At 37.3% G+C, this 15,756-nt stretch overlaps 1 protein-coding gene across 1 annotated transcript in view; it reads left to right on the top strand.

The window, feature by feature from the left end:
* Positions 1-15,756, top strand: part of PKHD1 (PKHD1 ciliary IPT domain containing fibrocystin/polyductin) — a gene marked incomplete at its 3' end in the record, with an annotated part of 426,508 nt that overhangs the window by 371,819 nt on the left and 38,933 nt on the right. Inside the window, exon 61 of the mRNA XM_081247000.1 lies at positions 11,592-12,606. Coding sequence (XP_081103126.1) covers positions 11,592-12,606 — 1,015 coding nt within the window. The remainder of the gene's footprint in view (positions 1-11,591; positions 12,607-15,756) is intronic.

Genomic DNA, 15,756 nt, shown 5'->3' with positions numbered 1-15,756 from the left:
AGGGATTTGGAAGGAGCAAGAGAGGCATTTTATCAGATGACATTCCTCAACAGTGAAATTGCCTAGGGGACAAGTCATTTTCTCGCAGACCAGTTTTTGAGAAGTTTCCTGATGTCGCAGTGCAGCCTGGTCATAGGGAGCAGTGACAGATGGGGTTTTCAGTTCATTTTACTATAGATGGAGTCTCACTTAAACCCATTGTACCACAGGATGATGTCACTTTATGTATCTGGTTTTCTAGCAAAACCTCCCTCCCTCCCTCCTCAAATCAAACCAACCCCACCTCGCCCCCTCCTGGTTCACCATTGTTTTATAAAGTCAAATGGTTCTGTGCCTTCCCGTTGACTCACCTCTTTTAAGTTTTATTGGTACTTACTGCTCTAAGAGCAAAACTTAATGAGTGCCTTTATTTTTACACACTTCAACTCATTCATATATCTGACTTTTCTCCATAGGAAGAGTTTGACTAGATACAGAGAAATGTATATTCAAGTGGATCTGTCAGTTAAAACAGAGACACTAGGACTCTATTATACAGGTAGCAGACTCTTTATACATGGAAATACTGCTCATATTGATTATAATCATACCTTCTAGAATTTTAGGGCATTTTTTGCATATTATCAGACAGCAAAACACTTCAGTAAGCCATTTTAATAATTACATTTCAAAAAGACAAAAAACAGAGAACAAAACATATACCTGAACTACGATCCCTTAGTTGGTGATAGCCCTTAACCTTCATCCTCCTAATCAGTGATATTTCAGTTGAATATGAGAAGATTCTAAAGGCAAAGGTTACTTGACCATGACAAAGAGGACCACTTAAAAAGAGTGAGAATAACCTACCTGTAAAAAAAGTACTTTCAAGGTCCAGATGATATTTTTATTTAAAGTAGTGTTGTACTATACCTTGAAATTAATTGTAATTTACTTGAAGGTGCTATGTTTTCAAATTTCATTTCTCAGATTAACTGCCAATATCAAGCTATTATAGAGAAAAGCTCTAGTGTTTCTAAAGAGACTATTGTCTAAGTTTCTTTGTTTGGAATAATAATAATGATAATAATACCACTGATTATGTCCCAGGCATTGTTCTGAACCTTTTAAAATACATTTAATCGTCACAGCTGCCTTATGAGCTTGTTACCATTCCATTTTTCTTCCCACTTTGCAAAGGAGGAAACTGAGGCACAGTGAAGTTGTTACTTGCCTAATATTACACAGAGAGTAAGTAGCAGAACCGAGATTTGAACCACTGCAGTTTGCACCAGAATCCATAAATAACCAGCATCTGTAGGAATAACCACTGTGCTCTAACATCTTTCACAGCTGGGACAATTGGATTAGAATTGAGATGCCAGTGAAGAGCAGCAAAATTTAAGGACTTATAAACAATCAACCCATGTCATGTAGGAAAATCTGTGCTGTTTTGGTGTTTATCTAAATTGACCACAGATTCAGTGAATAGAGGCAACTTCATTTTCCTGGGACTGTGGAGATACAGGGAAAATGCTAACCCCCTTCCTTTCAGCAACTGTCTGGTTGTAGACATTTCTTTTTCTGGAATGAAGGGAATGTGAAAGAAAAGGAAGCACTCAGGCTTCAGTTTGCTGTCAACAGGTAATCAATGAGCTGGGTCATTATTGTCACCTCTTCTCCCTCCCACCTGAACTGTCCTTGGTTTGTCTGCCACAAGCTTCCTTGAAAACCCTCTGCTGTACTTGAGTTCCCATACATGACAGTCTTGCCTTGCAAAGCAGATTAATATAAAATATCAGCCAAAGGTTTGGTATTCCCAGCCCAGATCTTTATCTCAGAATAAAGGGGGGGAATTTATCTCTCATGAGTCATGGGCATTGAGAAGCTGGGAATATTTCACTGGCAGGAGGAGTTGGCAAAAATAGTCCCAGTGGATTTCAAGTTTATTTGACTAATTCTTTCACCACTTGTCAAATGAAACTACTTTTGTTTAGGTGACAAAACAAGCTGTTTCCTCTGCCATTTCTCCACTGAGCGGTATAGGCACTTGTGGCGAACACACATTACTGCTAACTGTTATGATGTTTGCTGTCAAATTCATTTATTTATACAACTGCTGGAAAGAGCCTGCGGCCCATAAGCAGCCATGAAAGATTTCAGAGTCGTGGTGTGGGGTCATGAGAGGGAAAAAAAAAGTCTCCACTGGTTATGAGAAAGGAACTGACACAGGAAACGGTCACATATGGTGCAGATTTATTGTGTCCGGGGTTTCCCATTCAAATCTCATTACAGCCACAGCTCAGAGCTGGGCATGGCATGGCGACATCCATTTCAGTTTTGGCATCCGACAGAATTACTGCTCTAGCTTCACACCGAGGACTGGAGTGGTGATAAGTGTATCATTCTGGGGAGAGAGTGTGCCCGAATTGTATTTGTAAAGAAGGCTGTTGGCTGATCCTTCCTTTAATATAACCCATGGACATCACTTTGTTCAAAGCTGGCAGGCAAAGTTTGCTAGTAAAAAAGAAATAGGAGGGTGGCGAGAAAAGGTGGAATGGGGTGGAGAGTATATGAAATCATATAAAGTAGTCTTCTACTTATATGAGTATTTAAGGGAAAAGTAAAGATTAGATGAAAGGGAAATCACCTTGGATTTTGCAGGTTTTAATTTATTTTTTGATTAGTGGGAAAAAAATAGGTGTCCTGCTGAGAGACACATGTGTGCGTGCCTGTGCCCACATACCTATGTATGTGTGTATACATGTATTTCTTTCTGACCTGTATTTTCTAAAATCACAGAGTCTTATGCCTACATTTTAGTGTTTTCTTCACCTGTAACTTGTCTCTTTCAAAATCCTTTATTGTGAATGCTTGCAACACTTATAGGTGCTGTTTTAGACTCCTACGAGGCAAATGTCATTAGTTGGAGGTGAGGATAGTGCCCAAAAAGGCAAGAGGAGAGTGCAAAAGGCATTTTAAAAAATACTTCTTTTTAAATTATGGCGAATGTAACAGCTTGTATATATTACCAAGTGTTTGTTCCTGACTCTGCACGTGCATCATCACGTTTAATGCTGTCCATCAGCCTATGGATTGGGAACTGCTCTCAACCACTTTTACAGATGAGTTACCTGAGTCAGAGAGACGATACTTATGTAACCTGCCTGTGGTTTTGTAGCTGGAAGGTGGCAGAGCCAGGACGCAATGCAGGTTTCTCTAACAGGAAAACCTGATCGCTTGCCCCCCAAACTGGGCTTCCTGAACTTGCATTTACATTGGCTGTTTTCAGAGCAGTATTCACTGAATAAAAATCATAATTGAGACCATACCCGTAGATGTTTGCAGGTAAAATCATGATACAACAAAATAACAAAAATTGGGCTTCCCTGGTGGCTCAGTGGATAGGAGGTCTGCCTGCCAATGCAGGGGACATGGGTTCGATCCCTGGTCCAAGAAGATCCCACACGTCGCAGAGCAGCTAGGCCCATGCGCCACAACTACTGAGCCTGTGCTCTAGAGCCCGAGTGCCACGATTACTGAAGCCCCCGTGCCTAGAGCCCGTGCTCCGCAACAAGAGAAGCCCCTGCTCGCCACAACTAGAGAAAGACCACGTGCAGCAGTGAAGACCCAACACAGCCAAAAATAAAATAACAAAAATGCAAAAATATTTTCTATGACACTTATTTCAAGCAAAATATAGACAATGACATTTCAACATAGTGAAATCATATAAAGTAGTCCTCTAGAATTAATTTGAATGGACTTTCATCACCAAAAATAAGATTTTTTTTTAGTTTGAAAAAGGAAAAATGCTTGATTCAGAAGAAAGGTCTATTTGATACATATCTGACCTTCTCCCTCATCTTCATTACCACTGCATTCAAAGTAGTTTCATCTCCTGATCAACGTAACACTTTTTATAAAAGGGAACAAATGCTTCAAAATATTCACCAAGAGAACTTAGTAAGGACAGAAGGACCTTTCACAGAAGGCCTTACAGGCATCCTTGCTTCATATAATGGTTGGTCTTATGTGGTTTTCCATTTTTCTCACATTAGTTTGAATACGTATTCCCATGGAAAATAGACTCAAGTTCAAGAACTTTGGTGAGATTGCTCAAAAAAGGGGCACAGATCCTAGAATCTGTAGCTCCTGAAGTCTGTTAGCCCATTACCCCTATGGATGTGCATTCGTCATTAAGAGCCTTTCGTGACTGTGCAGTTATCTTGTCGTTTAGAGCTGTCTTCATGCTCGGACATCTCTCTGTTTTTTAATTTTAATTTTTTAAAAATTGAAGTATAGTTGATTCACAATGTGTGCTAATTTCTGCTATACAGCAAAGTGACTCAGTTATACACATGTGTACATTCCTTTTTTATATGCTTTTCAATTATGGCTTATATCTGTCCTCTCTTGACTCCTGAACGTGGGGAGTCACTTCGCCACACCAACCGCCAGCTGTTACAGTGTCTTCCTCACTGACAATGATGCAAGGAGACTCAGCCCCTGAGTGCCACTGCCGAGCAATTTGTGAAAACCAACCTGGAAAAGCCTTTATTTTGAAGCTCCACGACCCGAACTTGGAATACATTAAATTTTCCAATTCATTGAAATTTAAGTCTCTCAAATTACATTTTTTATAATACTATCTGAGTGTATGGGTATATGTGCAAACATATATACCTTATCTCTTTTACAAGGACGAGAACTACCATATTATGGTCACTCGATATATTTTAAGACCAATAATTCTGGACTCCAAATTAGCAAGGTTGTGTTTTTTGTCATCTGTATGGAATCTGTTATGCACAAGAACATCACCCTCAATTTACCTTCACTTTACAAATATAACACATGCCCATTAGTTTTGAGGTTTTAAAAAATAATTTTTAGTTTGAATTCCCCATTCCAAAAGAGTAGATAGTTTTTCTCTACTATTGCTAATATGTCTAAATACATATTTTCTTTAATATTTCTTTGCAAGATTTCAGTTACTCCATTTGTACATTTAGGAACACAGATTTTGGAGTTTCATTCCCCTCATAGCCTGAAGGTCTATGACAACCTATATAAATGGGGATAAATTCAACTTGTCTTCACTTTTTTTGATCTGTGGCCATTTATATTTGTTAAATTAGAAACAGTGAGGTGTAAATGTTGTTTGACATAAAAGAATTGTAAATGATTTCATTTCTTGAAAATAAGAGAATGATTATATGTTTTGTTTTTGTCAAAATCTGCTATACTTTAGTGTACCATGAATTGTGAAATCTATCACAAAATGGCTAAAAAGATTACCGAGGGAAAGGGTGTTAACCTTGAGGAAAAAAAATCATTAATGTTGATGTATTTCATTCAATTTCAAACATATAAATTTTTCTCTTTTGTTGAAAAGGGGAAGATGGAAGGAATCCATGTGCCTTTGAGTCAAAACATTTATTTTAAAAATACTTCTTTCTTTCCTTTTGATCCATTTTTCTAAATAAAGGATAGAAATTGTTTCTTTTTTTTTTTTCCTTTTCTTTTAATTTTTTTTCCTAGCAAAGACGACCCCTTTGGCATATTTTCTTTTCAAATGTGAAATGAAGTGGAAAATCCTCATTTCAAGACAGGAAGGACAAATAATTGACACAAAGTTAATAATTGTTAGAACCCTGGAAGCAACCTGAGTGCACACACACTCACACACATTCACATACATACCCACCCACCTTTTCCTCTGCTTCCTCCTTTACCAGGAGTACCTAACGCTCCTCCTTTCTGGTTTCTAGGTCCATGGTTTCCAATCTAGGGAAAGGCGGACAGAGCGTATTGTATGTCTAGGATATTTTAGGATGTTAAAGTACACACAGAAACAAGTGCACGTATGCACACATGCACACACAACCTGCTTCATCTAATTTCCCCCACTTAGAGAGGAGCTTCTGGACTTTATCACTGGTCTTGTCCATCTTGAATGAAAGAGCATAGGCCAAGCCAATACTCACTGGTCACTCAGCATTTATTAAGTCCTGTCCACTCTTGCCTTCTGGAGAGGAATGCCCTGGGGCGACTGGGTGGCTGCCCCTGACAGGCTGGGTCACTTTATCTATTCACATTGATTATGAAAGTCAGCTGTGGCCAGACCTTGGTGGTTTTTTTTTTTTTTTTCACCCTTCTTCTCTCAGCCCCTCTTACAAGCACCCCTGCCTGGATTTTCATGAGGAAATAATCAGATTAGGCCTTTCACGGTGAGTTCATATGGAGTTTTCTTTCTCCAGTGTGCTACTAACTGAATAAACGTGTTTAGTGGTAAATTGTAAATGACATTATGATTACCAAAGCCAGCATGGGTTTCATTTAAAAGTGATCAGAATTGCAGACCACAAAAATTGTGACTGGCAGATAAGGCCATTTGGAGAAGTCAGAAAAGAAAAGACAAAAACAAGTGAGAAAGAGAATCATTACTGAAAACTACATCCTTCTCCAATGGAGAGAGGCAGGAGGAAGAGAAACCCAGGGAAGGAAAAGATGGATCGCTATTTAGAAGAGAAGCCAGACTGTCCATGTGGGTGCTGCCAGCTGTGTCTGGGAGAGGGGACATGATGTGTGTTTGGGTGTGCATAGCTCTCTCCTAAGGAGTTAATGTCAATTCTCTCCCACAATGAAGAACCGCACCCACATAGCAGCTTTGGAATCCCAGGGCATTGCTTTCCTGTGCTTGATTTTTGCCTCACATCAAAATTAAAATACTGGAATTGATTAACTCTGAAGATGAAATAGGAAAATGGATTGTAAGGTACCAATAAACCACCATCTCTTAGTCATTGGTAAGTTTTGGAGAAATAGAAGTAAAGTTTCTTATTTATGAACACCAGGATTCCACATTTGGCTACAAAACTACATAACGTGACTTGCTGATAATCTTTAGGCTATTGCCTTTGTTAAATTTGTGGCTATACGTTTATAATTCAGGGATAGTATTTTAAAACATTTAAAAGGCCAAATGGTAATAGAAAAGAAGCAAATGGACTCTCGCCAAATATGTGACTTGACAAATAACCAAAAACCTTTCCGTGAGTTCCTGTCAATAGACTGTGTTAAGAGAACTCCTGACTATACAGCACCCTTCCCACAGGGTTAATCATCACAGCTGACCCCACATCTAAATACAATCCCCAAATGAAGTTATTTGGATTCTATTTTATTTTGCCAAAAGCACAGGTAGAAGTTAAAAAATATGTTTTTCTCTTCCTCATGGCTGTTACTAAGTAATTGTGTGAATCATAATTGCTGTGACTCAATTTTTCTATCTATAAACTACGGATAATTAAACTTGCTATTAGAAAGTTTTAGGTAAAGGAAGTTAGGGAAGGAGGAAGGAAGGCAGGGAGGGAGAAAAGAAAAAGGGAAGGAAGGAAGGATCACCAACCTTATAGCTTGAGGGTATCTTTGTAGTGAGGTCAAGTCTTCCTCTTGGCATTCTAATCCCTGTTTTATCCCATACCCCTTCCAGGTACCATTCCCATGAGTCTGTGGTCTTCCTGTCAGATATTTATCTATCTGAAGCTCTCCCAAGCAACCATTATATATTATTTGCAACAATGGGATGACCACCCTCTGGCTATCTAAGACCTGTTGAAGCAATAACTCAGAGTCTCCCATTGACAAAGCTGTGTGAAAGTTTTGTCTTATCAGGACCCCTCTGATAGTTTCCATGCCACTGTTACAGAATATAAGGATATGGTGTGTTTTCCTTAGTATCCCTGCTGCCTCAGTCATTACACCAAATCCACCAGCACATTCTATTTACTGTCTGCAGAAGACACATTGTTCTCCTGATTCATTCATAGGCTCATCCAACCTTTTACTCCCTTCCTCCACTTGTTTAATGAATGAATCAGCCAAGAAAAAAATGCTTTGTCATAACAGAATTTTTTTGTGTGTGGACAAATCAATTATGTGATTCAAGAGCAGAAGATTCATATAAATATAATCAGCCATAATTTCAATCTTATGGTTTCATGTGAAATAGTTGGATCTCTCACAGAATACTATCAAATATTAACGTTAATTCAAGGGGCAATTCTCACAATGCCCTTCTGTAGTATACTCTGTTATTGTGATGAGTTGGTTTAAATTGTATTCAAGCTATAGAGTAATAATCTTATAACTAGACACCTGGAAATAATAGATACAAATTATTTGAAGAATAGGAGTTTTGAAAAGGACATTACATGTCAATCAACTAATACATATTAAGGAATTTCTACTGTGTTTGAGGTAGGATGTTAAACCCTATGGTAATTTAAATATGAGATAGAGCCTTAGGCCTTGAGAAATAACACCTTAAGGACATTGGTTCCTAGTGTTTATGTAATTTATCAAAGTACATATAGTTAGTTAGTAGCAGAGAATGATTGAGAATCATATCAACTAAGAGAATAAGTATTTTATTTAGGTACAGTTCCAAGAATTTAGCAATCTACAGAGGTCACTATGAAAGACCTTACAACTCCTAAATGAGAAGCAGGAAGAATAAAGTCAGAGATCTGTAAAACTAGATGGAATGTGAATGATTCATCAATGGCATCAGCATGGCTGAAAAAAATGTGTAAAAAGGGGAGTGAGCAGTAAGTTTAGAAAAGAGGAACTAGTGTGATTTAAGGATAATCCATGAGGAAAGGCTACCTTACTATCTCATTTGAAAATGATATACCTGTAGTAGCAATTGATGTATCAGGGTCTCAAAGCAAAATTTCCATGGCTATTAAGATCGTGCAATTAATTAATTCCCTTCATACTGGTTCCATGCTTTTGAAGATAATTCTTGATTTCACATTAGCGTTTCCATATTATATTACCATGGGGGGAAAACACACTGTATAAAGGTGACCATTTAAAAAATATTTTATAATTAAATCTCTACTTAAATTAACAATTTAATATTTAATTTAATGAATTCAAGTGATTTAAGAGACATAGAGCAATTAGAATTTTCCGTTTTGTGTCCGTTTTCAAGGAATCTGCCTATTTCATCGAAGTTGTTGACTTGTTGGCATAAAGTTTGTTTGTAAGAGTCTCTTAATCTTTGCCTGTAGGATCTGAAGTAGTAATCCTTCTTTCATTCCTGAAATTGGTGATGTGTCTTTTTCCTTTATATCTTGATCAGTCCAGCGAGGGGTTAATCAATTGGTTGACATTTTCCAAGAACGAAATTTTAGCTTTGTTCACTTTCTCTGTTTTTTCTTGTTTGTTTGTTTGTTATCTATTTCATTGACTTTTGCTGTTATATTTATCATTTCCTTTTTTTCTACTTACTCTTGGTTTACTTTGCTCTTTTTCTGAATTTGTAAGGGAATACCTAAGGCATCACTTTTAGACAATTCTTTTGTAATATAAACATTTAACATTATGTTTCCTTCAAAGCAGTGTTTTTGCCACATCCCACAGTTTTGATATGCTAAAATTTCATTATCATTCCATTTGAAATATTTTACAATTTTCCTTATAATTTTGACCCTTTTGTTGCTGTTATTTTTGAGGTTCAGGTAAACTGTGTGTCCTACTCCTGAAGTAGCATTTTGGTAATTAAGTTTATTGACACCATAGGCAGCTTTGGCACAGATTTTTTTTTTCTTCTTTCAGCTTTCCTCAGTGCCCTATGACACTCTTTCTTTAAATTGAAGTATGGTTGGTTTATAATGTTGTGTTAGTTTCTGGTGTACGGCAAAGTGATTGAGTTATACATATATTTTATTTTCATTATAGGTTATTACAAGATATTGAATATAGTTCCCTGTGCTATACAGTAGGACCTTGTTTTTTTAATCTGTTTTATATCTAGTAGTTTGTATCTGCAAATCCCAAACTCCTAATTTATCCTTCTCCCTCCCCCCTTTCCCTTTGGTCACCATAAGTTTGTTTTCTATGTCTGTGAGTTTGCTTCTGTTTTGTAAATAAATTTATTTGTATCATATTTTAGATTCCACATATAAGTGATATCATATGATATTTGACTTTCTCTGACTTACTTCACTTAGTATGATAATCTCTAGGTCCATCCATGTTGCTGCAAATGGCATTATTTCATTCTTTTTTATGGCTAAGTAGTATTCCATTGTATATATATATATATACCACATGTTTATCCATTCATCTGTTGATGGACATTTAGGTTGCTTCCGTGTCTTGGCTATTGTGAATAGTGCTGCTATGAACATTGGGTGTATGTGTCTTTTCAAATTACACTTTTCTCTGGATATATGGCCAGGAGTGGGATTGCTGGATCATATGGTAACTCTATTTTTAGTTTTTTAAGGAGCCTCCATACTGTTTTCATAGTGGCTACACTAATTTACATTCCCACCAACAATGTAGGAGGGTTCCCTTTTCTCCACACCCTCTTCAGCATTTATTGTTCGTGGAATTTTTTTTTTTTTTTTTTTTTTTTTTTTGCGGTATGTGGGCCTCTCACTGTTGTGGCCTCTCCCATTGCGGAGCACAGGCTCCGGACACACAGGCCCAGCGGCCATGGCTCACGGGCCCAGCTGCTCCGCGGCATGTGGGATCTTCCCAGACCGGGGCACGAACCCGTTTCCCCTGCATCGGCAGGTGGACTCTCAACCACTGCGCCACCAGGGAAGCCCTGTTTGTGGACTTTTTAATGATGGCCATTCTGACTGGTGTGAGGTGATACCTCACTGTACTTTTGCTTGGCACAGATTTCTTATCATATTACATGGAAGGAAGGATGCAGAAGGAGGCTAGATCATGCTCAAATGTAGTACCTCCTACATAGTAATAATGTGATTTTTTTTGTTCCAATCCTTAGGCTACTTAGATGAACATGCACTAAGGAAAATTAAAGTATGTAGAAAACAATACAAGACAATTTTGTGACTATTAATTTAAAGTCAAAGGAACTTTTTTTTGTTGGAAGGTAACATATACCTTTGAATTCAGAACAGGAACTACTCTAGGTTCATAGACAGGAAGATTAGGAATAGTGGGAATAGTGAATAATGCTGTTTCTTTAAATGTTTTCATTAGCTGCAGTCATCCTCAACTTGGGCTCTATTTAATGTCAACACTCCCCAAATTACTACTTTCCTCTTCTCCTCCTGTTGTATTTCTTTATTCTTCATGTTTAGAGAAAAAGACATTATGAGGAAATTACATAGTCTGACATCCAAACTATTTCACAATCTGGTCACAATATACCTTTTCAATTTTAATATACCTCCATAAAATATGTTCCAGCCCCCTCAATCTACCTCTTTCCCATTGACTCAAATATCATTACCCTCTTCTCGCCTATCCTTTTTCCATTATGGAAACCTTACTGATTATTCCTTTTTCTTAATTACTTTGTTTATTCAGCTCTTTTACCACTTAGCTATTATGCCCATTATTAACTTTAAATAACATATTATGTAACATATACATTTAAATTATATTAAAGAGCTGTATCTTTCCATATTTTGCCCAAGAATTTTTTGCATTCTCACACTTGAATATTCAATAAATGTTTCCTGAGGTTACAGATGATGGTGAGAGTGATGGATTGTAAATCATCTTTGAGAGATTGTGGTTCTTACGTCACTTGTTTATTTTCCTTTATTTTATAGGCACATTTAGAGAAGAGCAGAAATGCACATACCGATCGCTGATACAAGGCTACATCTGCAAACAGACTGACCAAGTGATCTTAATTCTTGACACTGCTGATGCCACTTGGGCAATGCAAAAGTTATATCCAGTTGTATCTGTGACTAGTGGTTTTGTTGACACCTTCAGTAGCATAAATGCCAATACTCCCTGCTCCACTTCAGGGTCTGTATCTGCTTTCTATTCCATTTTACCCACCAAGGAAATCACCAAGGTCTGCTTTGTGGATCAGACTCCTCAAGTTTTGCGTTTTTTTCTATTGGGGAACAAAAGTACCTCCAAGCTCCTCTTGGCTGTATTCTACCATGAATTCCAGAGCCCGAATGTTTTCTTAGGGGAAAAATTCATTACACCTACTCAGGTTCAATCAACTTCCTCACTGCTGAATGGATCTATTGGCACCAACTATTTCAGCATCATGGATAACCTCTTGTATGTTGTCCTACAAGGAGAGGAGCCCATTGAAATTCGCTCAGGTGTTTCCATTCATTTGGCCCTCACTGTGATGTTTTCAGTTCTAGAAGAAGGCTGGGAATTGATGACCCTTGAAAGACTATCTGACTTCTTGCAGGTTAGCCAAGACCAAATCAGATTTATTCATGAGATACCTGGCAGTGAAGCAACCTTAAAGGCCATGGCTGACCATAGAGCAAAGAGAAAGCTCAATTGCCCAACTGTGACTTGTGCCAGTCATGATAGAGTTGGTCAACGTAGACTTCTCACGATGGAAATGAGCTCATATAGAGTCCTACCACCCACCACTATGGAAACTATCTCAAAAGTGATGGTCGTTGAAATTGGTGATCTGCCAGCAGTAAGGAACACTGGAGTAATTCCATCCTTATCAAGTAACAAATTACAGACTTTGGCTCACCAGGTTATCACTGCTCAACAGACTGGAGTACTAGAGAATGTTCTGAATATGACTATTGGGGCCTTACTAGTGATTCAGTCAAAGGGAGTCATCGGCTATGGGTAAGTACTCATTATAATAACTTCTAAATGAGAGCTGATTTCTTGGATGCATATTGCAAATGTCAGTCTACTTACACTGAATCACATAACCTGTCTGCTTTTTAAGATAAGAATAAAAATGTCAAGAACCATTTATAGACTTAAATTCTCAATTTAAAAATTCTTTATTAAATCTGTAGTCTTCATGGTTATTCTATTTCCTGGGTAGATGTAGACGTTTTATTTTGGTACTTTAAAATGAAAAGCATGGAGGAAGAGATTTTTCTAAGGCAACTTGTTTTCAATATGCTTGTTCATTCATTTATCATGTAATGCATATTTAAGCAGTGGGCTAGATTCTGGGTTTGCTAAGGTGAAACAGATAGGATCTTTGCCTTATGGGACAAAAACACTATCTATCACAATTCCATAGAGCTATGAGCTAAAACTTGAGTACTCAGGATGTTGTTAATAATACTGCCTGTAGGGGCTGGGGAAGAGACTTATATTTAGGAACATTTTGGAGGGATGTCCAGGAGTTTACTAAGCTAAAGCCGTGACCCTGATTGGGTTTTATTTAACCTAGGATTATAAAGCCCTGAAAGGATGTCAAAGTGTGTGAGGCAGGAACATAATTGCTGCCAACTATGTTTATGGCACAGACCTGTGTAGGATCCGTAATATCCTTTCTGCTATGCTATTCTGACTCTACAAGCTTGTATTTTGAAGTTCTTTACCAGATCAATGTTTACTACACACTTCAGAAGTAAATTTACCTGAATACTTCCCTGAGCTTAGTAAATGAAGAAGTACATGAAGTATACAATAAGAGAAGGCAAGTATAAATGACTCTCAATTTTTTTGTACATTGTATTACCCAAGAAATCAATTGTCCAGCCCAAGTTCATCTAAGACATCTGTCACGAGGTCAAGACTGTTAGAGTCCCAAGCTCTAATTTTTAGCAGATACAAAAGAACCAGAAACGACACCCCAAACTGAGAGGCAATACGAAATTGCCATAATGCTTAGAAAACGTGTATAAACTAACCATTTCACACATGCATGCTGCTTGGTTATAGAGGACTCAAAAGATTCAAACATGGATATTCCCTGCAAGCTTGTCATCACCACTGGAAAAATAAGCTTAAACCTATGCACATTTTGAGTTGATATAGTTGATGTTGGGTACCTGAAATAGGTAAAAATTATTTAGATTCTGAGCTATATTACTCAATGAAACTTTAGAGTGCTCATATTCTTTTAGATTATTCTGTTGCTGTTTTTTCACTGTATTTGTGGTAGTGCTAATAAATAAACAACTAATATTTAATGGGTATTAATTACTTCTATACAACCATCTCCAGTGGATGTGGTATTCACTATAAAATAAAAAGCAAAACAAAAAGACACACCTTCACATTTTAAGGAATATTCAACTAATACATTGATTGCCTTTTTATACATAGAGCAACATATCCAAATGAAAACTGTGCTAATGTTTATGTATCATATTTTACCTGTCTTTGGTATTCCTCTTCTATACAGTACACTAGTATGTATAGAAGATATGGAAAGAAAACTCAAGCAATTTTTTTTTCTGGATTCTGGTTGATTTGAAGGGCTTTGAGGATTGTTAGCTTCGAATTTAAAAGTACTCCTAGTTGCATGAGTGCTCAGAATCTATTATATCTTGGATATTTTTACTAACCACTAAACCTTCACCATGTAATTGATGTAATTATGATATTATGCATGATAATATAAAAATCAGGAATCTGAGAAAAGATGGTGCTAATGTATTTTAGCTTACATTTAAATATATTTTCTTTCCTTTAGTCCAGTTTCATTTAGATTCCACTGAGTTCTTATGAGCATATTCTACGTATGGGTGACTAGAGAGAAATAGAGCCAGTTCATTGCTAAATTTTATTTAGATTTTACAGTACTGAGCTTTCTTAATAGGTCATCCTTCCAAAATGACTGATTTTAATATTATATAAAAAAAGACTCAATTGGGATTGACATGTATACACTGATGTGCATAAAATGGATGACTAATAAGAAAAAATAGAAATTAAAAAACCCCCAAAAGCAAACAACAACAACAACAACAACAAAGACTCAGTGAATATTTAGCTTTTAACTAGAAGGAGAACAAAGTCAAAGAGTAGAAACAATGGAGATAAAGCAGAGGAAGCCCAGGAAAGAGAGTGGACCCAGCACAAGTGTAGGTATGCACACATATGTGTGTGGGATATCATCCTATCATGAGTAGGTATGCACACATATGTGTGTGGGATATCATCCTATCATGAGCTTCAGAGAGAAGAGCACCTTTATGGCCCACCATCTGTCTTAGCCATCATGTTTTCATTTTTGACTCGTATTTCTGACTTAATAAGAAACTGCTGAACATGTATCATCAGTTTCACATTAGTAGCTTTTTAAGTTTCTTCACTCTGTATATGGAGCACCTTATCAAGCTGACTTGGAATAGAGAAGAAAACTCAGACAGACAATTGGTGACATGTAGCATCAATTTTCTGTTGGGATGTGTTACAGTCCCCATCTCTCTCAGTTTCTTTAGTATTTTAAGAGAGGTTTCCTAGATATGCAAAAAACAAATCTTCTGAAGCTAAGGAAAGGCTGCTTCTTAAGTATATCTGAATAAATCTCTGCAGAATGAGAAATGCTGTGTCCTAAGGGACTTAATGAGAACCAGCAAGTTTTCCCATGGTCCTAAGAATTGTACAGTATGGTAAACAACCCTGAAGCCTTGGGCAGATCCCAGGGCCAGCCCTGTTTCTTTCAACTTTGATCAGTGTCAACTCGGACTTCCATTGAACTCACTGGAGAGCCACTGACAAGCTAATGAATTGACCTTTAGACAGCAGAAATTAGTCTGAGGACATAGGCCTTTCAGTGGAAACATCTACGATGTTCTTTAAAGGTTCACTCTTGTTAATTTAATGGCGTTACATGCATTTCAACAAATTGAGGCCATATCAGACATTTACTTATCAATGGGAGTACTACCTGCTTTCAAAAAGCTACCAAGTTCTACTTTGTGGGGAGAAATGGAGTGCTATTTTTTAAATTAAATAATATACAACAGGGCTTCCCTGGTGGCGCAGTGGTTGAGAGTCCGCCTGCCGATGCAGGGGACACGG

Source organism: Mesoplodon bidens, assembly GCF_964165515.1.
Source record: "Mesoplodon bidens genome assembly, chromosome: 10".
NCBI classification, from domain to species: domain Eukaryota; kingdom Metazoa; phylum Chordata; class Mammalia; order Artiodactyla; family Ziphiidae; genus Mesoplodon; species Mesoplodon bidens.
This window is presented reverse-complemented; position numbering and strand designations above follow the sequence as displayed.